We start from the raw sequence: 24,982 nt of genomic DNA on the forward strand, positions 1-24,982 counted from the left end.
AATGCATTGGTTCAGAAACCATCGGCAATTACTGCTAAGAGCCCTTAGGTAAACTGCAGGAACGCAGCATGAGAACGGATTCAGGACATTTTATACAAAACCAGGAAATTTGCTCTTTGTTAAATCAACATTTTTAAGAAGCACATACTAGAAAAACTTGAGAAATTAGTATGAAAAGCAATCTTTTAAGATGATAAATAGGAAGTCCAGATTTGCCAACCGAGTTGTTGAGAGCAGTAATTTATTTTCACATTTACAAGACAAACATGAATAATATTTAGAGTAGTATTTACAAATATATACAAACATTAAAAATGTAGCTTGTGATTTGGAAAAAGCTGGCAAACAAAGTATTTTTTTAGCAGTATAGACAAGATACAGTACTTTTTTTTTTAAATTGGAAAGAGTATCACCTCTGTTCAAGGAAAACCTGCAGTTTCTGAATGAAGAAATGAAGAAAGAGCAACAATTTAAGATTCACATAAGGTAAACCACCAGAGAAAATGGTATTATGAACTTTCACATTTTAAAATTAAGGCAAAGCCTTGAAAAAAAAATAAAATCTAGATTCCCTCAATTTTACGTTAAAAGAGACTTCACTCACCTCACTTGACATTCTCACTATGAATGCTTTTAAAAGACTTTTGAAAAAGAGTAGACATTTAAATAAAACACAGTTTACACTTCCCCCTTCTGGCATTCAAGAACTGCTAGGGTTACACATAGAAGGCTACTCGCCAAAACTTTTTTGTTTTGTTCAATATTATTGTGGGGTGTTTTGAAGACTGGAACACAGTAGACAAATTGTGAAGGCACCATTTAAAATGTTATTAGAATCCATATCCAGAATTTTCCTTTAAATTTATAGATTAGTAAGACTTTTAAATGCATATCTGTGAGGATTTCTAGGAATTTCAACATGACCAAATAGTACAGAGGAATAATAAAATTAACCTTTTTTTTAATATAGAATAGCAGAAATCATTTTCTTGTTTGATTTTCTTTGTGAATAACTTCATATCCTAAAAAAACTTTTATGGGACATCTGACAATCTGTATTGGGATGGATGGATCACAATCGCCGTAGATTCTGTTTGCTTTTCTTAGTTCCAGGAAGCGGCCCTAGCTTAGAGTTGGGTTTCACTGGTTTTCCACTCATACAGTCACTGGAGCTGTGGTAGCTGCACATGCACTTAGTGCAAAAGTCAAAGCCACAATTTTCACGATTGCATGTTGCTCTTTGTAGATAGGAGTCGTACTTGGCAGGTGAGCCACAGCGATGGCAGACTTTAAGGCTTTCAGTGTTTTTCAAGGTCTTGGCAGCCTGTTGGAAGACGCATATAAAGAAAATCATGAGTGGAGGGTAAATACACACCCCAAACATTCCCTGATGTTATCTAAGGGCCACAAAGCATATTATCTACTCTAGATAGACAAATTACAAATTTAGCCTAATTCTGGTTGTATCAAATTCTGATGGAGATTGAACAGGAATAATCAGTCTATAACTGCAGGTACTTTGGACTGGAATACAGGTACCCAATTTAAAATTCTTTATTTTAAATTTAAAATTTAAAGGACAGACTGAATGCAAAGCAGTAAGAAAAACAGCCCTCTTAATTCCTCCAAACCTCATCCAAGGATGGTGATTTAGTTAACTTTAATTTAAAAAAAGAAAATAAATCAGAATTCCATTTAAATCATTAACATTTTGAAGAGTAAACAATGTGTCCAGATATCTCAGCTGTGGGGCACTTGGCTTGAATGGAAGCAATTCCTACTTCTCTCCAACAAATTAATTTTTGACATAAAAACAGATCCACCATTCAAAATCATTCAGCATCAGAAAATTATAGACCTGTATAGCACCTTTATCACTCAATTGTTCAAAGCAAAATGTTTTCTTAATCTAAATGTGTGTGTATAGACACATACATATGTTTATCAAGGAAAAAAATTTGACTGCTACTTCAGTGTACAGTTGAACTTTCAGATTCCTAATGTTACAAAGTGCTACATAGTAGTATTAGAGGGTCTTGATCATACTTTCCAGTGCGATTATAACTTCTTCTCTTATTGCATCAATTTGCAGAATAACACTTTTGAGCTTGAGTATAAAACCTTTTTCTAGTTAGGAAAATCTGCTGCTTATTAACAATGACTTTCAATAAACATTTTTAAAAGTCTTATAAGACACTTGCAATATAGATCTGCACCTACATGTGGGGAAAAAAAAAGCTTAAGAAAAATAACAAGGTGAAGGGAAACTTAGGCTGTTGGCAGTTGTTAACTCCAAATGTGTGACACACTACAAATACGTAGTTAAAAAAGCCATTTTAATGCCAGATAGTTAGTTGGAAAAAAAGCATAGAATGAACAGGAGAAACATTCATTTGTGTAATTTTTTAAAAATAAGAACCACTTAGTCTTTGGTCTTTTTTTTTTTTTTTTTCTTAAAATTGCCCATCAGTGTTGGAGCAAAATTGACAGTTTTTGTGGGATTTCTTATCTGGAAAACATGTGATTCAATATAAGCCACAGAAACTAAGAGGAAATGACTAAACTTTTTCATGTCTGATCCAAGCCAAAATTTAAGCCCCCCCCCCAAAAAAATCACTAAGCCATTTTGAGGGTACCTAGACACCCAGGGGAGAAAAAAAAAAAATGTAGAACATCCTAGTGTATCAATATTCTCCACTTAGTTTCTGACATTGTTTTAAAATAGGCTCAATAAGCAAAATCTGGCAGCCATACTAATAAGAATTACGAGTACTTCAAATTGGAGATAGTGCTTTCAGAAATATGCTTTACAAGCTGATCGTGTACCAGACAACATGTGACAGACTAAAGATGAATGGAAATCACCGGTTACCTCAGAAAACTCCGTGAGTCTGCTGTGATTCCTAGATGCTTTGGATCTGGTGCCTTTTTCATTCAAGTTTTTTGGTGGGGTTGCTTTCTGAATGGAAGCTAAAGCTGCTCGGTAGAGAACATACTCCCTTGTTGCAGCATGCTCTGATGCCTTAGTGACATTCTAATGAAAAGAAAAACAAGAATAAAATTTGAGAAGAGACTTAACTGATATTGACTTTTTGTTTAATAGAAGTCAACAACTTATTTTTAATCCTTCCTCCTGACTAGAAGGTTTCCAATAATAAAGCATCATACCAAGTAGTATGCTAATTATTTTACCTTAGCTTTCTCAGTCACTACTGTTATAAATGCGTAGAACAGACCCCTAGTTCAGACCATCAAAACCAACAGTCTTCTATTATATAATGCAACTTACTTTCACATTAACACATCATAATTATTTAGGAAGAGCATGTAACCTAGTCACTGCAACGTTTTAAAGCGCAAAGCAATATTTCTAATTCTTTACTGTGAACAGGGATGCTTGCAGTTTTCTTTCTGAGAACTAAACTCCTCCCACCAACTTTCTAAGTTTGCAGTTCAGGTTAAAAAAAGCATACAATGGCAGGGAGGAAATCAAACTGGATGCATGTTCAGTAGTGTCCAACTGTTTCATCCCAACAGGCCAGCACCATAAAATACTACACAAAATTCAAACTAGTTGACTACCTTATTCTGTGGCAGATCCTAAGCCTTGTTTCATTGTCTCTCCATCTCTCAAGGAAGACAAACACCCCTAGTGTTTTAAAAGAGCCCTGCCTTGAAGTGCAATGCTAGTGTGGTTGGATCTTGCATTTTTTATTTCATGGGACAAATAGGCATTAGGAATAGCTCACAGTGCAAAAAGCTTTTCAGTTTTCTGTAGCCAACATGTTGCGCTTCAGAGACTGTTGCTAGAAATTATAAGCAGAGAACCTGAGTCACAGTCAGCTGAGTGGTTTCTCTCAGTCTCCCTCCCTTCTGGATCAGTGGGGATGCTGCAGTAAGCCAGCCTCGGCTGAGAGCCTCTAGGGCTTGCCCAGTGGGCAGCGCTGGAACTGACCCTCTCCTTCCTGCCTTCCTCTGTAACACAGGACACGTGGAAGCTCTTAAGAACATCTGCATCTCTCCTTGGGTAACCTTCTCAGTCAGCCTTCCTTGGGCTCCAAAGACAGTGAAGTGACTAGCAACACTTGAGACAGGGCATCCTAACAGGACAAACTCAGACCCTCCACTGACAGTATTTTCAACCTAAGAAACTCTTCTGTGATCTCTTAAGGCTGGGAAGCATCCTGAAATAGCAGAAAGACACTGTTGGTTTAGGCTTGAAATATCTAACAAGTGCAGAAACTTACAGAAAGGTTTTTCACAGCTTTGCTATACATTTGGAAAATCCATTTATCTTCTTGTAGAATCTTCTGCCATGTTGTACTGACTTTGGCAAAACTGCAACAACAATACAAACATTATCAGTTACCTCCCAGGAAAGGGAAAAACCTTTTATTTAACAGTTTCATTATTTTATTATTAACTATGTAATCTTTTTCTTTCATGTAGAAGATGGGATATGTTCACAGCTGTAGTCTTTAATTTGCCTTCTAGGGAAAAGACACATTCTCTATGCATACCACGGCTTACATTGACAGGTCATGTTTTAATATATTAATACATAATACTAACCATTGAGTAAATGTCACAAGCCTCATATCTAAAACATTTTTAAGCCATCTGATTAGGTTGTTTACTTTCCAATGAAATACAATGAGATCAATATACTTACTTTATTAAATCCATTTCACCAAGATGCCTTAAAATGTTTGCCAATATATGCTTCAGGTTCTTTTGGAAGAGTTCGGCAAGAATGTCTACTCTGTCTAATCCCATTTTCTTTCCAATTAGGTTACAAAGTTCAACCTTTCCCCTAAAAACAATTCTGTCTACTGCAGCCCAAGACTTGAGATTTCTTTTACCACTTTTTTTCAAAGTTGAGCAAACCATTTCTTCATAATGGATTACTGGCAATAAAGTCTTCTTTGAAAACTGTGCTTCATTTTGGTTCTTCATGAGACAATGCTTTGGTGTGCCACAGAGATTCCCAGCCAAAGGTATACTATCTTCATGTTCTATTGCATCAGTGCATTGATTACTTAACATAGAGGAATAACCACTGTCCTCATTAAATTTACTGTTTTCCAGTGCTTCCATTTCATAGATACCTTCATCAAGTCTCTGGGTTACTTCTTTGTTTTCTTTGTTATGTACAGGTCTTCCTTCACCTTCGAGATCTAGGCTTCTGGTGGCCGCATGGTATGAGTCACTAAGGAGTATTTTCTGGTGCTCTTCAGCACAGCTTTTACAAAAGCCTTCCTCATAATTCAAGAGGCAGGATTCTTCCAGTCTTGTTTTCTCCACAGCAGGTTTCAATGGTGCAAACCCAGCGTGAAGAGACGTACAATCAAAATCACATTTCATTTTGAAAGAGCGGTTAAGGTTTGATTTCATTGTTTTGTTTGTATCCTGCTGAAAAAACAAGGACAGTATTACAACACAGCATAAACTGCATCACAAATTCTTTTTCTTATGAAGAACTGATCATGCCTTCCTTCTGCATTATGGATTTTAAGCTTTTATCTAACTCGCCCTCTAGCGCCTGAAACACAGACAACTAGTGGAACTAAGGATTTGAACAGCCACACATTGAATCTGTGTAAGATATTCTCAAAATTAGAAGTTTATGCTGCATAAAACTGGGGCGAGAAAACTGACTGGGTCATTTACTTTGTCACCATTCCACCAGTATAGATTACTTTTAGACACACCAAATCCTCCACTTCCTACCCTAAATGCAGCGATATACTCACCAGTGGCAGAGGGTCGGTGAGTGACAGCAGGCCCGTGCAGGGGTACAGCCAGGCCAGAGCAGCCTGAAGTTTGCACCCAAGGCCAGAGGCAACGCTGCTCCTGCAGCCAGGTATCTGGCATTTTTAAAAGGGGAGGAGGCTGGGTGGCACAGGGAAAAGCTTGGGTGCTCACATGAATGTGTGTGAATTACAATGGAAAGCAGCGACCCTTAAACAATGGTCAAAGCGAAATAAAGGTTCTTTACAAGCGTGATTTTAAGAGGGTGGGAGGTTGATAGATATTCTCGGGAAATTGAGCTTTTCTTGCCCTGTTTCTTTCCCCTCCCCCCGAAGTGTGGTGCTATCTATATTAACAATTGCGGGGGGATGGGCGACGGCTGAAGGGGAGAAGGAAGCCATCTCTGTCCTGTTAAATCTAAGGGGAAAATAATTTTCAACATGCTCTGCAATCCGTAGGAAATATAAGCTCCCCCATCTGAGTTGGTATTTTAAGAGATTTAAGCCCTTCCATCAGTTTTGAAAAAAGTATTAGAAAAGTGTGTTTCATGAACGTTTCAGAGAAAAAGTCCCTTCTTCGTACCTACGTTTGGTGGGAGAAAGGAGCAAATACGCTTATGGCTTTGTACAGTGCGAGTTGGGGGAGAGACGCAAGCCCTCGCTAAGCCTCCTCCTTCCTTTGCCCCCTCGCTTGCGCGTCGCGAGCGAACAGAGGAGCTTTTGGGCTGAGACTCTGCAGAATTAGGAGATGTCCCCCCCGATGTTTCGGGGCGCCAGGGCCGGCCCCGACCCCCCGGGCGGAGCGGGCTCAGCCGCGGGCCCCCGCGGCGCTGTCAGGCTGCTCCCGCCCAGCGCTCAAGATGGCCCGGCTCGGCGGCAGGTAGACCGGCTCCCGGCCCTGCCGTGCCCCGCGGCCCCAGGAACGGCACCCTGCGCCTTCGGGGGTCTCCCCTTCCCCCCGCGCTGGAGGATTCCCCCTAAAATGGTGGCGGCGGGGCGGGCAGGAGCGCGCCGGGGGGATGCCCCCCTCCGGCGGCGTGGTCCGGCGGGCGGGAGACAGCGCGGCGCGGCGCCTCCCCGCCCGCCGCTGCCCGCCGGCGGGATTTGCGCTCCCCGGCCCCCGCCCCGCTAGGGTGAAGCGGGCAGCGGGGCGCATCCCACACGCGGCTCGGTGGCGGGACCGGGGCGCTCCGCGGCCGCCCATGGGCCGCCGTCCCGTCCCATCCCATCCCATCCTCTCCTGTCCCGCCGGCGGGATAGCTGCGGGGCGAGGTTAGGGAGGGCGCTGGGGCCGGGCGGTCGCCGGGGCTCCCCGTCCCCGGGTCCACCCGCCGCCCCTCGCAGTGCCGCCAGCACCGCCAGCGCCCCCAGTCCCGCCACCACGTACGCCGGCAGCCCCCGCCGTCCCGGCCCCGGAGCCCTCACCGCGGAGCCCCGCTGGCGCTGGCCCCAGCCCTAGCCCTAGCCCTAGCCCTTACCGCGGAGCCCCGCTGGCCCGAACCGGCCTTGGGGCAGAGCCCTGGCCCCGCCGCCCGCCCGCGCTCACCTGCAGGGCTGCGCCGCCGCGGCCGCGGGCAGTGAGTGCGCGGCCGCCCTCGCCGGGCACTTTTAAAAACTTTGAATTTGGTATCCAAAACCGCGCCGGCCAATCGGGCGCGGCCGGCGGGGGCGGCGCGGCCAATGGGAGGCGCGCAGAAGGCGGGGGCCAATCCGGGGCGCCGCGGGCGGAGCCGGCCCGGCTCGCATTTTCCCTCCTCGGCCGGCAAGGAGCGAGGCGAGTGGCGGGGAGGTGGCGCGCGCGCGCTCCGAGAGGGGCGGGGGCGGGGCAAGGGGCGGAGCGCGGGAGACTGAGCGCGGGCGGGGGCGGGGCCGCCGGCCTCTCCCGCCCGGCGGCCCCGCTCCCGCCCTTTCCTCCCGGCCCCCGGCGCCCCGCCGGTCTCACGGCGCGCTCCGACACCAACAACCGACTTCTGCGTCACGGGGGTGACGCACGCCTGAGCGCTGCCTGGCGCCCAACCACATCTGCGTTTGCTTTTATAAACGGGTGCGCCTGGGGTCTTTCCCGTCACCCGTGCGCCCTCAGAGTGCCCGCTCGAAGTGTGCAAAGCGCCGCTACCGGGGAAGGGTTTGTTCAGTCCGGCGGTGGATCTTACATCTGGGTTCCTCCCGGTGGAAGAACGGTGGTTATTTTACAGTGTGATCAACATCACTAGTAGCTGCCAGAGCGAGGCGGAGTGCGACTGGGAGCTAAGCAGACTGGGCACCAGCGCAGGGATCCCACCGCCGCTGAAAATACAACCTTCTCGCAGCTCAGGGGGGTTACATTTCTAGTGAGACAGCAGACCTTGCATTAAAATTAATGTGGAGCAAGAAAGGGACTTCAAGCCTTTAGGCAGTAAAGCTTGCCACGACAGGCCGACGAGGTACCACTCCAGATAGCGAAGTCCACCTGTCAGATGCCCGTTCTGGGATGCCCCTGTCAGCCTCCTGCCAGAGCCACGTGGCGTCTGGCTTTCCTCACACTGATCAGAGGTTGGCCACTTGCAAGGCAACACCACATCTCCTGTCTGTTGGGGAGCCAGACAAGAGGAGGGAGGCTGCGAGCCAGCCGGTATCTGGCCAGCCAGGCTACCAGCTGGGACGTCAGGGAAGGTCTGGGGTAACAAAGACCTGGACGCCTGTGTAAGTTTCACGCAGTAGTCCAGTGTTTAGACCTGTCCGATGGCCCTTATTTGTTTGGAGGAATATGATGTTGAAGTTAGAGAGAAGGAATGGCAAACGCCATCCATTGCTTGGTAGAAGACAGCCTGGCTTTAAGTGAAGTCAAGACGACTGTCACAAGTGCTCTGTAGTCTTCCGTTTACAGTACTGATCTGGTAGGAACAAAGACTTCAGTCCTAGTTTCTGCTCCAATCAATATCTAATTATTTTACACGCAAAATGCATCAATAGTTATTTTTACTTTCTTACGTGCCCGTTGGGAGTTGTAAATCTGCTAGTAAATCTAGACCTAGGTCTTGCCCTTACCAACAGGAAATACGTATGCCTCACCTTACGCATACAGGCACTCCTACCTCTACAGTTAACGTATGCCTCTTTAATGAAAAGATTTGGAACTAATCATAGTTACCATGCAGTATTTCCTAGAAAACAAAGCTGATAAATGTATTAAATGATTCTATGCATCTTTTTGACATGCATTGGTTCAAACTGCAGTCTTAAATGTAACAAAAGAAGATAATAAACTGATAATAATCAGTTGATTTTTATGTAGGATGTGTAAATAATGCATTTCTATAAGGTATCTGTACTTTGTTCCTATTTTAATTTCTTACACTAATTTTAATTAGAAGTCTGAAAGTCAACACCCCTATATTCATGGTAACATTTTTCCTTAGGTTCCAATTTCTTATTTACTGGTATTTATATTTGAAATACATTCTGCGTGTGTATACACACATGCATAGGTACAATGCATGATGGGGTAATGTGCCATGGAAGCTGCAGGTTTTGTATTGCTATATGTATTTGGGATAGTAAAATGTAGTCTAAAATACAGGTTAAAAGTCTTTTTTACCCACAGATATAAACATGGGCACATATATCAGTAGATTAGAAAAGCAAAAGTTTTACTTTGCTTTCACAGATCAAATGCTTTAAGATGCTGTGAAATAAATAGACACAAGCAGTAAGATGCCATTCATACCATCTAATGTTTAGAAAATCAATAAACTGGAGAGCCGATTAAAAACATAAAGGAGAAACTGAGCTGAAGCCAAACGGAGACTGAAATATCAGTCAAACAATACTGCAATGATTCTTTTCGTTTTTGACTCAAGAACGGAAACATCCTTTTCAAAAACAATTCATACAACTTGTCACTTCGCTTCCACAGCTTTTTTTTTTTGAACAGGGGATATTGCTAAACAACTTTTTGTGTTTATTAATAAGGGCCAGAAGGCCATGAAAACATGAAGGAGATCCCATGCCACGTGTAAGTGACTAACAAATATGCAGATTAGTAGTGGGGTCATTTATCACTTTCTTCCAATCACTCAAACAAAATAAGATTTTTTTGTTCTCTCAAGTAAGCTGTTTGACACTGTACTGATGTTTAAACCATTGTTTAAATGAAAACTGGAACTAGAAATAGCTCATTTTTTAATGCGTACCTTTCGAGAGTGGTGTATCAGTATCTTCTCAGTGGAGAAAGTTAAAAACTGCAGTTACTTCTGGCCCAGTCAAATTTACTTTTTAAGTGGACTGCTGCAGCAATAATGTCTCATATGAAGGTAATAAAGTCTTTTACTCAGCAAGTCAGAAAACTGTTTATCAGTCATGAGGAAACAAGTTGTGGTGTCTTTCATGATCTGAAAAGCAGTTGCATTTTCTGTGTGGTGCTCCAAGAAGCTCCTTTGCAGACAAATGTCTGCATCTGCTGTAATGGGCTGACAAAGAGCAACGTTCAGGATAGATTCTTTTTCTCGTTTTCTGAAATAATTTCCATTAAAGATTCATAATCAGCATATTCTCTCAGAGTTTGTATCATTTCATCTAGCATTTCTTCCCCTAGCATGAAACACTCAATATGATGCACTGATCTGCTTATCCTGTGGTCAGTAATCCGGTCCTGTGGAAAGTTGTATGTTCTGATCTTCTCCGATCTTCCTTTAGTCCCAATCTATCAAACAAGAAGAATCAGTTTATTATCATTGTCTTTTTATAAAAAGGATGAAATATTGGTTAAACATCTATAGCGAAAGCTTTCTCTTCCTCCCAACATTATCCAAAATTTGTTATAGTTACACAGTACTCAGACCAGTTCAGTAGTCGCAGTAATTGTCCTCAAACATGTAAAAGAACAATTTTACTGTATCTTTTTCTAATACTATTCTGGCTCTTCATGCTGTAATCCAGTTTGTTTCACTAGACCTCTAGAATTTACATACTACTGAAATTTTAAGTCTGGCTAATATACGACCTTTACTGCTGAAGTAGAATATGGGGTTTTTTTGCCTGGTATATGTCCTTCCTAGGCTCCTGTTCCTCTATATTTCCATTTACTATTTGCAGTTCAACACAGGAGTTACCCCAAGAACATATGCTCGTACAGAATTATATCTTTACTAAGTGAAACTTACTTGAATCTTTCGAGCACTGTTTCTCTTTTTGGTTTCTTCTTCCAGTTTGGCGTTGTATAGTTTAGCACATAGCATTTGCATAGCCTTCTCTTTGTTTCTAATTTGAGATCTTTCTTGCTGACATTCAGACACGATCCCTGCCAAAAATATCATGACATTTAACATTTAACAGTAACACATACTAAAAGGGTCTTGCAATTTCTTGAAGATTTTTATTATGTTACAACAAGCTGTTTCTTTCTTCAATACATAATTTGGACTGGGAATGTAAAGTCCAGCCTTATTAATGTCTAATGGTACATTCTGGGAGAGAAGCGCAGGCTGATTTGTACAGGTGCTTTAAGCCATAAGACAAGAAATTTAATTCGGTATGTTGGACAACAGGTAGGTAATGAAATAAAAGATACATGATGTGTAATTTTTGGCCACAGTTCCAGGAAATTTAGGATTTAAGCAGCAGTAAAATACATGAGATAGTGTGTATAAAGAATATGGTCAAAATATACAACAGTGGGCACTATTTTCTTAAAAAAAAGGTGTGGTTTCTCTCCCCAAAACATACAATTCAAGATGAGAAGTGAACAGCCGAAGAAAGGAGTAGGGAGAAGAAATACAGGAAGAAGACAGCACAAGCTAAGTTGTTATTTGGATTTATTTTAAGTAACTCTGCTAAGATTACAGTATGCTTTTATAAGATTACATAGCATTATTTTATGAAAGACTTGTTTACAAACAACCTTTTGGATCACAATGAAGGTTTATAAAAAGAGTTAGGATAAGAGAAACAGCAGAAGTAACAGGACAATTGTAAAGGAAGAGAGGAATGAAGAAGGGAAAGGTGGAACAGGAAAAAGTCAGGAGATAAGGTGAGATATAAAACCCCTTATGAACCATCTCTAGTGCATAGCCACAAAAAAATTTGCAATACATTTTAAGGTTTCTATAACAAACACTAATAACTGCCTTCAGCAAACACTAAGATCATTTGCTCATTTTAGTTTGTGGGTTTTTTTCCAGACATGCAGGCAGGCCATCCAAAACTTTTTGAATCTGGAATACCTTTTTGTCACCGTGTCTTGAACAGAATTCTATCCTCTCCACTGTTTACCTTCTGCTTTACTGAGGTGATGCAACAAGCACAGAATGGATTAATGTCTTCAATAAATATGAAGAAATGGGTAGCAAAAATCTGGATATGTTAAGATAAAGAGCACTCGGGATTACCCTGTGGCTGTAAAGCCTGACTAATGTTTGTGGTAGAGAAGAGGAAAAGTTAAAAAGCAATGAAAGTCAAGGCAGCTGTTGTGGATTGCTCAAAGGGAAGTAAAAAGCTTAGGAATGGCAATAAAAAAAAAAGATATAATAGCTAAAATCAGGTAGCATTTGAGGGTGTGTCTTATCCCTCCTACATTTCCTAACCTGAGCCCTGGGGATGGGCCTCCTAATTACGTGTGTAATCTATGGAAAAGCAGCCAGCAGACAAATGGAAGCTGGTATCCTGAGTAGACTCTGCAATTAAAAACAGCATTTTAATATGGAAATAGAGCAATCTCTCTTTCGGAGACTAGTCAAGAAAAGGCAAATCATCAGATTTTAACCTACTCTGTTTTTCAGTTTCTTTTCCCTTATTTGAAAGCTTAAATATAACTTTTTCATAGAAACTGATCTGGACGCTTTTAGGGTGTTATGCTCAATAGCAAAATGGATAGCTTACCTACTGAAGGCAGTAGTCTTCACTATTACAAATTGGAGTGGGCACAAGATGGTGCATTTAGAGTACTAAAAACACACATGAAAACGCTATGAAAACTCTGCTCTACCGTTGTCAAGGTTTGAAAATAAAACCATTGTTTCAAAAGAAATTCTGACAGCGGTTTTGCAATATAGATCTTGTACTAAGGAAAAAATGAAGCACCTGTTGGAATATGAACTATCCGTACAGCACTGTCTGTGGTATTGACATGCTGGCCTCCAGCTCCACTAGCTCGCTTTGTTTCTATCCGTAGATCTTTTGGATTAATTTGCAGCCTCATCTGTCATGAGAGACAGAAAAAAAAAAACAAAAAAAGAACACATTTATGTTGTTTCTTTCTAGACAGATGTGAAATACGCACAGTTGGTTTATTTTATAAGGCACATTCAGGCAAGATCAATCTTTAAATTTAAAGTTTATGTGTGGTAGCTCACATCCACTTATAAACATATTAACAAATCCTTGTAGCCAGATTGGAACGTGACATGATGGAAGCCAGGAAATCAGACAAATGCGTAAGGCATAACTATCCCTTAGTACTAATCTTCCCCCTCTTCTGAAAGCTCTGCACCCTCTTCCAAACGAGTTAACCACTATTTGAACTTGACCAGATGGTTTTTAGATAAAATGGAACATATTCCCTTTGCTGGCTCTGGAATGGGGCGATGGTCTCTGGGAGGAAAGAGCGAGACAACTTCGGGAGAGAATAGGAAGAAATAACACCTTTGACAATTTGCTAGGTCAACATGAAACAAAGACCAAAACAATGCTTTAATTCTTAGCCAGTTGTTTTTAACCAAGCAAATATGGCAAGAATGAATTATCAGCTGTACACTTTGGAAGGGGAGAGTGAGGACACTACAAAAATGGGGAAGAGAAGGTGCTAAAAGAAATCTCTATAAGCTCTGGAAACTAATTCAGTCTTTTGTTACTTTGTAAAAAATGTAAAGTTTTCCACAAAACATGCAAGACAGTCACAGTGAATTTTCAAGTTTTAGTGAGGTAAACTGCCAGTGACTGTCTTGAGATTAGGATTATGAGGAAATCCAGAAATTCTTTATTTCACTCCCCTAGACAAAAATAAAAATAAACAAACAAATATGACTTAGTTTAAAACTAATATTAAGAAAAAGTCATTAAGAGAGAATAACAAGAGAGACAGAAAACACTTGGGTATCAGCAATACGGCATGTAAAAACATTGCTCATGGTAAAGTCTGTTATACTAAAAGATAAATATTACCTCGGTGGGTTGGGGTAATATTGCAACAGTCATTGTGCTGGTGTGAATGCGTCCTTGTTTTTCTGTCTTTGGCACCCGCTGAACACGATGCACTCCTCCTTCAAATTTCATGTACTTGTAAGCCTCAAGACCTGCTATACTGGCAACTGCATGTCTTAGGCCACCTTAAATACAGAAGAAAAAGAGTTGTAAAGCTGCATGAAAAACTGTTGGTACCATGCTGTTATGTTTCAAACTGCATTCAGACATCGTCACTTGTTTCTTAAAATTATAAATTTACCATTTAAATATTTAGGCAGAATTATAACAAAAATGCAAGAAAACTCTTCAAAACAAAGCCAGACATATACACTCACACACTATCTCAAGTAAAGGACTTTCAAATTCTTTTTTATAGAGTCCAATTTAATTTTTTTATATACATAAACAGATTGTACATACATGTACAATCATAAACCATAGCAGAACTCTTAACACCAGCAGTAAGTTTACATAAAGATCAAATTTTGAAAGCCACCTTCAGAAACTACCTCAATTTTTTCATTGTTAGTTCAGAACCTTACCATTCAATGGGGAAAAAAACAACTCTTAACTAAAGGATGAGTATTATTCATACTCCTCTTCTTATCCATTCTGTTCTATGCATCCTACCCATGTCTTGTCTTTGCTCTTTCATTTCATTTTAATCTTTCACGCCCTTGGAGTGAACAGAACTCCAACTCCTGCCCCTCTTACCAATACACCCAGCAAAACGCTTGACAGCAATGTACTAAAAACTAGCATTGCACAGCTTGGAACTTGGAAGTAAAGCCCAACACAATCATGGTTTCGTGACAGAAAGAGTTTCTTGCAATACTAGTTTACGACATTCTTGCTCTTCCTTGTTTGCTAGTGTGCAAACCCTTCAGTTGTGCCAGTAAAACTGAAGGATCAGAGAAGTGATGGCACTATAAATGAATGCAATTTTTCACCCATTTTGCTTTTCAATCCAGCTCAGTTCCCAGACCTCATTCTCAGCACAGTGGATGGTGTGCCAAGGGAATGATTAAAGAGGAGATAGGCAGCCTTGAAAGAGTATCGCTGTTGAAGTCTGGCAACATAAAACCACAGCCAAGGAAAAGAAGAGGCACATGGTTCTCAGAAATACTGTTTTAGGCTATCTCTAGACTAAGGAAATCAACCACAGGGACAAGATAGCAGCTTTTTAAAAAAGGAAAATGAAGACAATGTAGAATCTGAAAATGCCCTGCAGAGCAGGGAAAAATCATCAGCCAGAATGTAGGCCAGGTTTTTCACCTCCATGGAGAAGGTTTGCAAATGTTTTTATTCTACAGAAATTTAACATTCCCTCATAACTTTACTAAAACATATTTCCTTTTACAGTCATGTTTGTGGAAAATAGCCTAAACTGCCTCTTCCTTTCATCTCATTTTTGTCCTTTTGACTTTTAAAATTTTTCTCCTACTTATACAAATCTGTACCACTTTGATTCAAATGCACTGTTCAACATACCCAGTGCTTCACTGATTTAATTTATAGCCATTATCTACTATCAATTCTCTAAGATAAATCTGTCATGTTTAGAATAAACCTGACCATAAAGCATGTCGTTTAAGAAACAAGAATATCTGTCAAAATCTTCAGTTTAGATGAGTAAGTTTCATTCTAACAGGTAGTGTGAAATCTTTCTACTGTTACGCAAACGCTATTCAAATGAACAAAAGATTTCTTCTTTACTCTAAAAGAACCTTATATAACCTAAAATAATTAATCTAGTTGAGTAATAAAGCTTACTTACTCCTTTACATATAAAAGCAAGTACTAAAAAAGTCATAAGCAACACCTGCGCATGAGGAAGAAGCCAGACTATGTCAGGAGTAAAAATAATGTGAATGTCCACAAGGCTATGGCACTACTGACAAGTATTAATTACGTGATAAGCAGTTCATTGCAAAAGCTGATGTTCTGTCTTTTCTCCCTCGCTTCTCCTGGCATTAATATATATACCACGGGTACAGTCTGTCTGTTTGAGCTGCAACCACATCTGTGACACGTTCAGGACAGTTTAAGTTTGTAGCGATAACAGTGTGCCTGCGGCACCAGAGCGCTTAGCATGAGATGACCAAGAAAGTGGTTCAAAAGACAGGTATTTAGGTCATACTGCTTCAAATCAACTACTACCAACACAGGTTTAATATGAAATGCAGCCAAATGCAATGAAATTTCAACAAACCCTTTACGCCAGCAGACGTGTCGTAGGCCTGTCAAATATAGTTAGCTCTTACTATGTGCTTGCCCCTTTCAATTAAAATGTCCCTCTCTATCCTGAAAGCTGATGTGCACAGAAAAAGGGTGTGAGTTTGCACTCGTTTTTTATGTGGCATCTTATACCCAGATCGAGAGAAAGTCCCATATCTGTGTCTCTGCCTGCCACTACAGGGTGAGAGGCAGTGGATAAAAAATGACATGTGGATTTGTCCTTTAATGTGCACGTTAAATCTTGAACATATTTTTGCACAGTGGCATCCCTTGGGGTAGATTAATAAAGTTAGTTAAGAGTGGACTGAAACCAATTCTTAATTGCAGCTCTGGTTAATGTTCACACATGCTCACATTCAGATTTCAGCCAAATTCTGGAGCTCTCTGAAATGAGGGAGTTTGACGTGGCAGTGCCATCTATATTGCCCCTATCTCCCAATTTATTTCTAGCTCCTCAGTTTTGATAATATGTGCTCATGCAAGTAAGATCAGAAAAATATACTGCAAGAGGCTGACAAAGGCCTTCCTAAACATTCATTTCAGTGCACAGGCAAGCCCTCAGCAAGGCAAGAGAGTTTAAAATAAATAAACATCCATTAAAAACCTAGCAGTTTCAAAGAGAAAATAGGGCTAGATATATACTAGAATGTATTACTTCAATTTCCCATTTAAGGCATTAAAGAGAGAATGCCTCTGAGGCCTCCTTGTCTAAGGACTGAGCTTTCACCAAAAGGGTAATCAAGCACAACTGCCTTTCTCTTCCAATCACAGGTCTGCAAGTTGAGTCAGACCTGACTTAAAACTATCCAATAACAGACAGTTTTTAAGCCAAATCAGTAGATTGATCCAATTAGCAGTGTGGTGTCAAAATCGCTAAAGCCGAGAGAGAGAAGGAACATATGGCTGGCAGCTGGCTGGAACATGGGACAGCCCTTGTTTAAGCTGACTGTGAAACTGTGCTCTGAAGGTGAAGTTGCACGTGACTGCTGGGGTTAACCCCATCTAAGTCTTGCCTCAATGGAAAGGGCAACTCTCCTCTTCCCTTAGCGTACAAAATAAAAGAGACGCAGACCCTTCCCCCATTCTGTTTACACCCATCTAACCTGCACCATTTTTTTTTTTAAAGCAAATGTCAAACAAGTTAATAGATTTCTGTCAGCTTTGAAGGCTGAGCTGGCTCAGCTCCTGGCAAAGTGTTTGCCTGGTCATGAATGGGGATAAATATGACTCTCCTCTTCAGCAACAAGCTGTGCTGTAACATGAAGCTTCTTCTTGTCCCTACCTTCACTTGAATTGTGCAAACAGTTTACTTGACAAATGACCTCTTGACCATAAAAAAAAGTTTATTAATAGTAACAAATCTAGATAATAGACAATACTGAATTCAAGTGTCATTAAATTAAAAGAAGTGTATTTATTGAATCGACAGCAGACACTCTAGAAGGAGATTCTGATACAGTGAAAACATGAGTTCATGTTCATCAACTTGAAATAAGTCACCTTCTAAGAACTCTAAAGAAAGTCATTAGAATATTTTACAGACATAACACTTTTTAAAATAAAATTCTATTAAAGATTAAGAATCCAGAAGTGTAAGGGAAACCTATAGTAAGTTAAATTATATCTGCATATCTGAAAGGTGAAGACATGGGCCTCCCTTTTTTGAAGTATGAATACAGACAATAAATCAAGCCTGTACCTAGATTTTCAAGTTCCCAGTTTGTGATGTCTGATGGTAGTTCTTCCCATGGAGTCCAATTTTTGAACCTTCTTTTAATCCCTCAATATATAACAGTGAATCAAAGCCTGTACTTACACAAGAAAAGTCTTAGGGCACAGAAAGACCCTCATTAGCGGGGGAAAGTAGCTTATTGACATGAGAAGCTCAATTAGGAGAATTGTGGACATTTATTTTTTTTGTGAATTTCTACACAGTTGAAACAGAAAGGGTTCAAGACACTTGAAAATAGAGTCCAAAATATGGTGTAAGTAAACAGAAGAAGTGTTAGAAGATGCTTCACATTTCTCAAAGTTTGCTAAAAATCTCTCTACAATTATATTAAGTGTTGACTGAAAAAAAGATTAGAGTTTTTCTGACAGATCCTAGCTTTTCTCATTTCTTCTTCAAAGTTTCACTAAAACAGAAAAAAATGCTGATGAAAGTATGAATACAGGTAAAGTTTCACAACCAATCCAAGCTCGGAGCAATAAGCTGCACAAATGCTCGTCTACTGATCCATACCCACTACGATATATACATTACCTCCACAGCAACGTGTCAGCAAAATGTGCTAGCTTTACTCACAGCAGCATGGATAACAGTAAGCCTGCACGTCTTAACACAGACAGACTTAGCAAACCTAGCCTGCTGAGAAATGTGGCTAGCAATCTGTCAATCAAAACCCGAAATCCCTGCCACTGGTTGGGCATGTTTTAGATTGCAGTTTCACAGTTGGCTTAAGCTGACTGAACCTCTTGCTGCTGGAAGGAGGTCCTGGTTTTCTCACTGCTACCACCAGTAGCCACACACTTTGGCTTCCACCACCCCCATGAGCATGTCTCCTCTTCTCTTGTGATAGATCACCTGAAAACTAATCAAAGGGAAGTTTTGTGCTATTTTTCAGCTGGATTGAGTTGGTGATGAGACTCCACGAAGGCGCATAATCACAAGTGCCAATGCAAAGAAGTCAGCAGCAACACAGAGACAGCAGCCTGATCTTTGTGAAACAGCTTTACACGCTAACTGGATTAAGCTAAAATTAACTAATATGCGCCACTGCCTCAATTTGTTGTATAAACCTACCAATCCCTATCTTTGCAAAGACACTGTTTTTCCCCCTCCTTGCATTCAGCCCCATGTTGCTGCTTATCTTATGCTAGCTCTAAGGCTCATGAGAACTGACTTAATATCCTAACTAGGGAAAAAACTATCCCAGTCATAAAAAGCAAAGTCTTTGCCAGTTTAAGTGAAAGGACATCAAAACTGACCAAAAAAAAAAAAAGTAGGACTGCTCAGACAGGCAGAGAAGCAGTAAGAAAGAGGGGAGAAAGGAAAAACATCCCCTTTTACTGGCATCAAGCCATTAAACTGATTACCTGTGAAATTTTAGTTGAAGACTTTCATAAATAATTAGATCTCTTATCTCTCCTCTCAAAGTCTCAACAATTCCCCCACTTTGCTCATCCATTAGCTGTTACAGATGAGCTATATCCAAACATCCTATTTCCTTATATAAACGCTCAGGTGACATTATTTCAGATAAATTCAAAATGTTTTAGATTAAACCTCAAGAATAGTTTTAATTATACTGATCCCTCTCTGCTAAGGGATCCATAATAATAAACATATTTTCAACCTACCACCAAACTGATCTAGAAACACTAGAAACATTAAGTAACTAAGTAAAACATCATATCCAAATACAAAGTATATGTAATCTGTATTTGTAAAAAAATAAAGCTAAAACAACATATCTGCATCACTTGCCAAATTTTCTTCTGCCAAGCACTCAGTTTCATGTCTACTTTTTTAAACTACTGAAAGGCAAGTTTAATGTTTTAGCACTTTAGTATTTTAATAGTACTTCTGAAATGGAATTTCATTCTCAAATACAGAAGCTGAGGAAAATTGTACTCAGACATTCAAACAATCTTCTGCTTCTAAAATTAAGTTAGCGCAAATTAGCTTCCTGTAGTCAGGAAATTCAAGTGTCATATGAATGTTTCAACTTAAATTAAAAAGTTACAAAGATTAAGTATTTTCATTACTGACCTATTTCACTGGGAAAGTATTCTAATATTTCAAATTTCCACTTTTTATAAGCAGCATATCGTTGATACATATCAAACATCTCCGAGGTGAACAGCATGGCTTCCTGCCCTCCAACTCCAGCGGTTACTTCCATGACAAGATCACTCTTGTCTGTTTCTTCTGAAGGAATCAAAAGCAACACTATCTGTGAATACAAAAACACCCAGCTAAGACTTCCCTCTGACACTGCTGTCCACAACTGAGACAGTGTAAAGGGCTAGACAAGTCTGTAATCGATCTAGGCTGCGTTCTCCTGCACTAACTCGTTGGTTGCCCAGAGGACAGGCTTCTCAGGCCTCTTGCAGTGAAGAAGCAGAGGTCAGGAAGAGGTGAGAGGGGATACAGCACTGCAGGAAGGCTCCCTGTGTCTGTTCACAGTCACAGGAGCTACATAGGTCTCTCTCAAGACCTACAAAACTTCACAGAAGTTTTCACCCATCAGGAGCACTGCAGGACACACGCTGGTTCTTGCAAGACAACTACGCATCTCCCTCCCCATCGGATTCCCTTTTAACCTGGTCTCAACTGCAGAGCTCGGAAGGTATGGATGTTCAGGAGGACAGTCCTTCAACAACAACTTAGCTGTTTTATTCATTTATTTATTTAAAAAGGCAGAGCCAGCCTTATATTGATCTGTAGAAGAAAGATACCCTAAAACCAAAAACTGTATTCACAATTTTGCAGGCTGGATCAAAACTCTGGATGATTTGCAAATGCTTTTCAATCATCTTCCCTTACTAGCATTAGCTACTTTCTTTCCACAGACGACAACTTCTTCTTTTGGCAAAATCACAAGTATTTACAAAAAAATTTATAAAGTGACTGTTGTATTGTTGAAGGAATAAAGAATGTGACAATACCAGCTTCTACTTCACCAGTAACATTAAGAATATGTAACAGTTTCTTTATGTAAAGATCATTTTTTTTTTATGTTAAATAACATAGATACTATGTAGAATGTATGTAAGGTAGCAGTCTAAAGTAGTTACATAGTATTAAACTATTTTTTTCAAAACCTCTAGTGTGTGTGATACTATACAAGTTTAATGTTTCCAATAGACAAAAAGCTGGACATCCATAAAGGTACACCCAGACAAGACAAACCACAGCACCTACTTATAAAGATGTATTGATTCAATGTCAGATACAAGTAGGCACTTATTTACAGGCTGTCTCTATACCATCCGCATTTTTCATTTTCCTTAGATAACAGACACTAGTTGAGGAGTATAATTGGCAGGGAGGGGAAAAGGAGAAGAGTTTATCATATACATCTTATTTTTGATGAGAAGACAACATGGCCTTGTTAATTTAAGAATGGCAAGAAAATAGAGGCATTTAAAGGGGATCTAACCTGTTGTTTCAGTTCAGCTATCTCTTCTTCACAGGAGGCGATTTCCCTTTCTGCAAGCTTCTGGAAATCTTCGCTTTCATCTGGAATATTTGAGTATGGTTAATCCTCAGACTTATATCAGTGCCACTCTCAGAAAACCTTCTGAAAAATAACCACACGAAGAACTTATTCTACAAAAAAAACCCCACAACACCACACAAAACCTGCCCAACAGACTAAACCTGTCAGAAAATGAGATTAATAATACAATCTGTAACAAAGATACACAGTACATATTAAGACTGTTTTCTGATATTGTTGAAGTATGAGACATGGGAAAATCTGAAATACAAGAAATTCCACCTCAACGTAAAACAAACAAACAAAAACCCAACTCAAACAAAAAAAAACAACAATTGCTGTGCTGGTGGTCAAACAGTGGCCCAGGTTGCCCAGAGAGATTGCAGAGTCTCCATCCTTGGAGATATTCAAACCCCAACTCAACACAACCCTGAGCAACCTGCTGTAGGTGACCCTGCTTGAGCAGGGCGTTGGACTGGATGATCTCCAGACGTCCCTTCCCACCTTAGCCATTCTGTGATTCCAAGAAATTACTTTCTGTATTTCAATGTGACAGGAACATCAAGGATTCAAAGAACACAGCAGCCCCAAAACTGACACTCTTCATTAAAAGGACTATTACACCTATCATTGTACGCAAAAATCTGAAGACAGCAGTAGTAATTTCAAGTATTTTATCTCTGTCAATTTATTCCAGAACAGCTGCAGAACTTCTAACACATCACTAAAAACAAAGGTATGGAAGAACTCTTGCATTGTAAGAGGAACTTGTGATTTTAAAGTGTTGCTTGACTGATCAACACTAATGCGTTATAATTAAGACTTGTTTTTCTGTACTACAGTTTTGGTATTTTAAAAATGTTCCTTTTTTTTTTCTGGTCAATAACAAACTTCACACACACACAAAAATTTAAAAAAATTCAACATCTTCAGCAGCTTCTGATCCACACTGATTCAGCTCACTCACCCAGAAGAAAAAATATCACCCCAAAAAGCAGAAAATGGTACACACAATCAAAAGGGGGAACTGGGGTGGGCACAGGGACACATAACTGCACAGTCAGCAGCAAGAGAAGAAAAAGTAAGATGCCAGACTTCTTTTTTCTGTGTACAGCAAGCTTTTAAATGTGTTCAGCCGAGATGGGAGGTGCACTCTTACACTAAAGCCACACCTTTCCAACACTGTAACTGCATTTAGTCACTAGCACAATTTTAAATTAAACTTTTTGACTTTACAATTTAGGTTTAATATTGGCAAAATACCCCCCCCAATCACTTCTGTAAGAAGGAAATTAAAAAGATAATCATGAGTAAACTGGTTTAAACAACAAGCATGCTTTACCTACAGCTGGCTAAGAGCATGCATGGTTGACTCCCTGACTAACTGTAACTCCTTAAACACGTAAACTTGATCATCTCCAGTTATCTAAATTTCTTTACAATAACTACTGACTGATCAAAGGCTAGTCATTAAGGCCAACAGAAGGAAGAATAAGAATTAAGGAATCACAAATCTATTAGTCAAATCAGCTATTGATAATGCAATTATTATGCAATTAAGAAATAATCTAATATAACAATTAATAGCAGTTGCATACTTTAAGATGCAAATGTAATATAGGCTCTAAAATCAGTTTAAAATAATATATACAAGTATTTTCAACGATGCACTATAGAAGTGCTCAGTTACTGAGTAAGCCCTTGTGATCACTTCACTCTGCTGAAGTTCTAAGCCTGGTTTTGATGCCAGTGGCTTCTTCAGCAGGTTCTGAAAGGTGGAAAAAAAAAATCTTCCATTTCATTCAGTTAGTTTATGTCAATGATTAGTTTGTTCAAAGGAACATCTCTCCTTTTTCAGTCTGAGGTGGGAGAGAACTGACAGAAAAAAAAAAATTGCTTTAGACAGTGTTTGCCATCTCCATTAGTCAGAATAACTGACTACAGCTAACACTTTTGATTAATAGGTATTTAGCAAAGTATTAAGTGTTAAACGATCTAGGGAACATTTTATGATCAAGTGAATGTTTACTGAGCTTAAAGTACTCCTTTTCTCTGCATTTTGGTTTCTAACTGCTATCAAAATTAAGTTCGATTCAGGGTAAAAAGCATTCACGACCTGACAACGCTAAAAGCGCGCAGCTACCAGCACAATACAAGGCTGAGTCACAGCGCGGAGGCAGCACGAGCAGATGCCGAGCTCCGTGACTGCTGAAATGGATGCAGGCAGGCTGGTCTGCCTTGACAGCAAGACAAAAACCCACAAAAAAGATTTTAAAAGTTTTCTATCCCTGATTTAACTTATATGAAATAGATGCTACCACGCTGCTCTTCCTTCAAATATCAGCGGCTGCCGCTTCCCAGCTCCCCCGCCCGGGGATGAGCCTTTCCCACTCACCCCAGCTGACACCCCCTTGGATGCCGGCCCCTGCGCAGGAGGTTTGTTTGCTTTCGGCAACGGGAGGCCGGAGGACGAGGCCGGAGGACGCCCCCGGCCCCCCGCAGCTGAGAGGTTTTTAACCCTCCCCGCCTTCCGCCGCTCTCCCGCCACCGCCCCGCGCGCGCCCCCGCACGCGCAGCCGGCACCCGCACAGGTGCGCGGCGCCACGTGGCCGCCTCCGCCCGCCCCCTTGGGGCGCTCCCCCAATCGCGTCGGCATATGCAAAACGCCCCCGCCGCCGCCCCGCCCCCGGCGGCCCCGGCCGCCCCGCACCTTGCCGCGCCAGCTCCCGCGTCTCGCGCAGCTCCTGCTCCTTCTCGCGCAGCCGCTGGACCCGCGCCGCCAGCTCCGGCCCCGCCCCGCCCCCGCCCTGCGCCCGCGCCTCCAGCAGGCGGCGTAAGGGGGGGGCGGCGAACAGCTCCTCCAGGCCGGGCCGGGCGCTCAGCCCGCGGCGCGGCTGCGGCGGGCATCTCCCCACCGCGCTGCCCCCGACCGGCGCCGCTCGGAGGCTCCGAGGGGGCAGCGCGGCGGCCCGGAAGCCTTGCGCCGCGCGGAGGGCTCGCGAGAGCAGCCGCATGCCCGGCCGGGGCGGGAGCTCGGGCGCCCTTCCTCCGCCAGCCCTGCCCCTGCCGGAGACACCCGAACGCGCTCGGCTCCCTCCCTTCCGGGTTTCCGGAGGCTGCCGAAGAGGCTCGGCGCTGATTTCGAGCTCAGTCGGAAATTACTGGGGCTGCGCTGGCGGAAAGGGACGAAGGGCTTCGGGGCCCTTCGGCTGGCGGGGCGGTGCCCTGGGGCGGGCGCGCTCTGATTGGTCGGCGCTGGCAGGGCGGGCCGGGGGGTGGGGCCGGCGGTGACAGGGCCCCACCCCTGTGCCGCAGGCTGCCTGCAGGCCCAGGAGGTGACGTTTGGGTGGTTTTCTTATTCAGTCTGGCAAAAAAAAGCGCCCCAAAACCCCAAACTTCGCCACATCCTCCATACCACAAGTGTACAGCAGGGCTCCTAGGGCAAGAGGCCGAGGGGGTGCTGAGGGTTTCACTGGGCCGGTTTGGTGTCCTCCTACGCTGCGGCCAGCCTCCAAGGTGGCTTGTGTGGAAGGGGACAGGGGAAGTTTCACTTGGGGGCTTGGATATCCAGGTTACTCTTACAGGTCTTTTCCTGTCGCTCCAGAAGAAGTT

At 41.8% G+C, this 24,982-nt stretch overlaps 2 protein-coding genes across 7 annotated transcripts; both read right to left on the minus strand.

The window, feature by feature from the left end:
* Window positions 1-223: 223 nt before the first annotated feature.
* FBXO5 (F-box protein 5) lies at window positions 224-10,048 on the minus strand. Of its 6 annotated transcripts, none has more exons than XM_087776775.1 (5): window positions 9,923-10,048; window positions 4,673-5,409; window positions 4,248-4,338; window positions 2,873-3,034; window positions 224-1,324 (listed from the first exon to the last, which is right to left on the minus strand). In XM_087776775.1, the coding sequence occupies exons 2-5, from the start codon at window positions 5,392-5,394 to the stop codon at window positions 1,073-1,075; spliced, it is 1,227 nt and encodes a 408-aa protein (XP_087632901.1). In that variant the 5' UTR covers window positions 5,395-5,409; window positions 9,923-10,048; the 3' UTR covers window positions 224-1,072. The 6 variants fall into 6 exon arrangements, with proteins under 6 accessions (XP_087632901.1, XP_087632900.1, XP_087632902.1 ...); XM_087776774.1 differs by having other exon boundaries at window positions 4,673-5,412; window positions 9,923-10,043; XM_087776776.1 differs by lacking the exon at window positions 9,923-10,048 and adding an exon at window positions 7,297-7,410 and having other exon boundaries at window positions 4,673-5,412.
* On the minus strand, window positions 9,668-24,527 carry MTRF1L (mitochondrial translation release factor 1 like). The gene is made up of 7 exons (XM_087776781.1): window positions 24,081-24,527; window positions 21,311-21,390; window positions 19,918-20,101; window positions 13,887-14,050; window positions 12,807-12,924; window positions 10,892-11,028; window positions 9,668-10,431 (listed from the first exon to the last, which is right to left on the minus strand). The coding sequence occupies exons 1-7, from the start codon at window positions 24,382-24,384 to the stop codon at window positions 10,216-10,218; spliced, it is 1,203 nt and encodes a 400-aa protein (XP_087632907.1). The 5' UTR covers window positions 24,385-24,527; the 3' UTR covers window positions 9,668-10,215.
* Window positions 24,528-24,982: the final 455 nt, after the last annotated feature.

This window comes from Nipponia nippon, unplaced genomic scaffold, assembly GCF_047370975.1.
Source record: "Nipponia nippon isolate SJK-2023a ecotype South Korea unplaced genomic scaffold, ASM4737097v1 scaffold_4, whole genome shotgun sequence".
Taxonomy (NCBI): Eukaryota; Metazoa; Chordata; class Aves; order Pelecaniformes; family Threskiornithidae; genus Nipponia; species Nipponia nippon.

What these genes read in the sequence shown, in the direction of transcription:
- FBXO5 (XM_087776775.1), bottom strand. Translation starts at nt 5,394, where the DNA reads ATGAAATCAAACCTTAACCGCTCTTTCAAAATGAAATGTGATTTTGAT. An exon ending in GGTGAAATGGATTTAATAAA is followed by an intron (nt 4,339 to 4,672) that starts GTAAGTATATTG and finishes TTGTTGTTGCAG; the next exon opens with TTTTGCCAAAGTCAGTACAA. An exon ending in GACTCACGGAGTTTTCTGAG is followed by an intron (nt 1,325 to 2,872) that starts GTAACCGGTGAT and finishes GTCTTCCAACAG; the next exon opens with GCTGCCAAGACCTTGAAAAA.
- MTRF1L (XM_087776781.1), bottom strand. Translation starts at nt 24,384, where the DNA reads ATGCGGCTGCTCTCGCGAGCCCTCCGCGCGGCGCAAGGCTTCCGGGCC. An exon ending in GCGGGAGCTGGCGCGGCAAG is followed by an intron (nt 21,391 to 24,080) that starts GTGCGGGGCGGC and finishes CAAATATTCCAG; the next exon opens with ATGAAAGCGAAGATTTCCAG. An exon ending in ACAGTGCTCGAAAGATTCAA is followed by an intron (nt 10,432 to 10,891) that starts GTAAGTTTCACT and finishes CTTGTTTGATAG; the next exon opens with ATTGGGACTAAAGGAAGATC.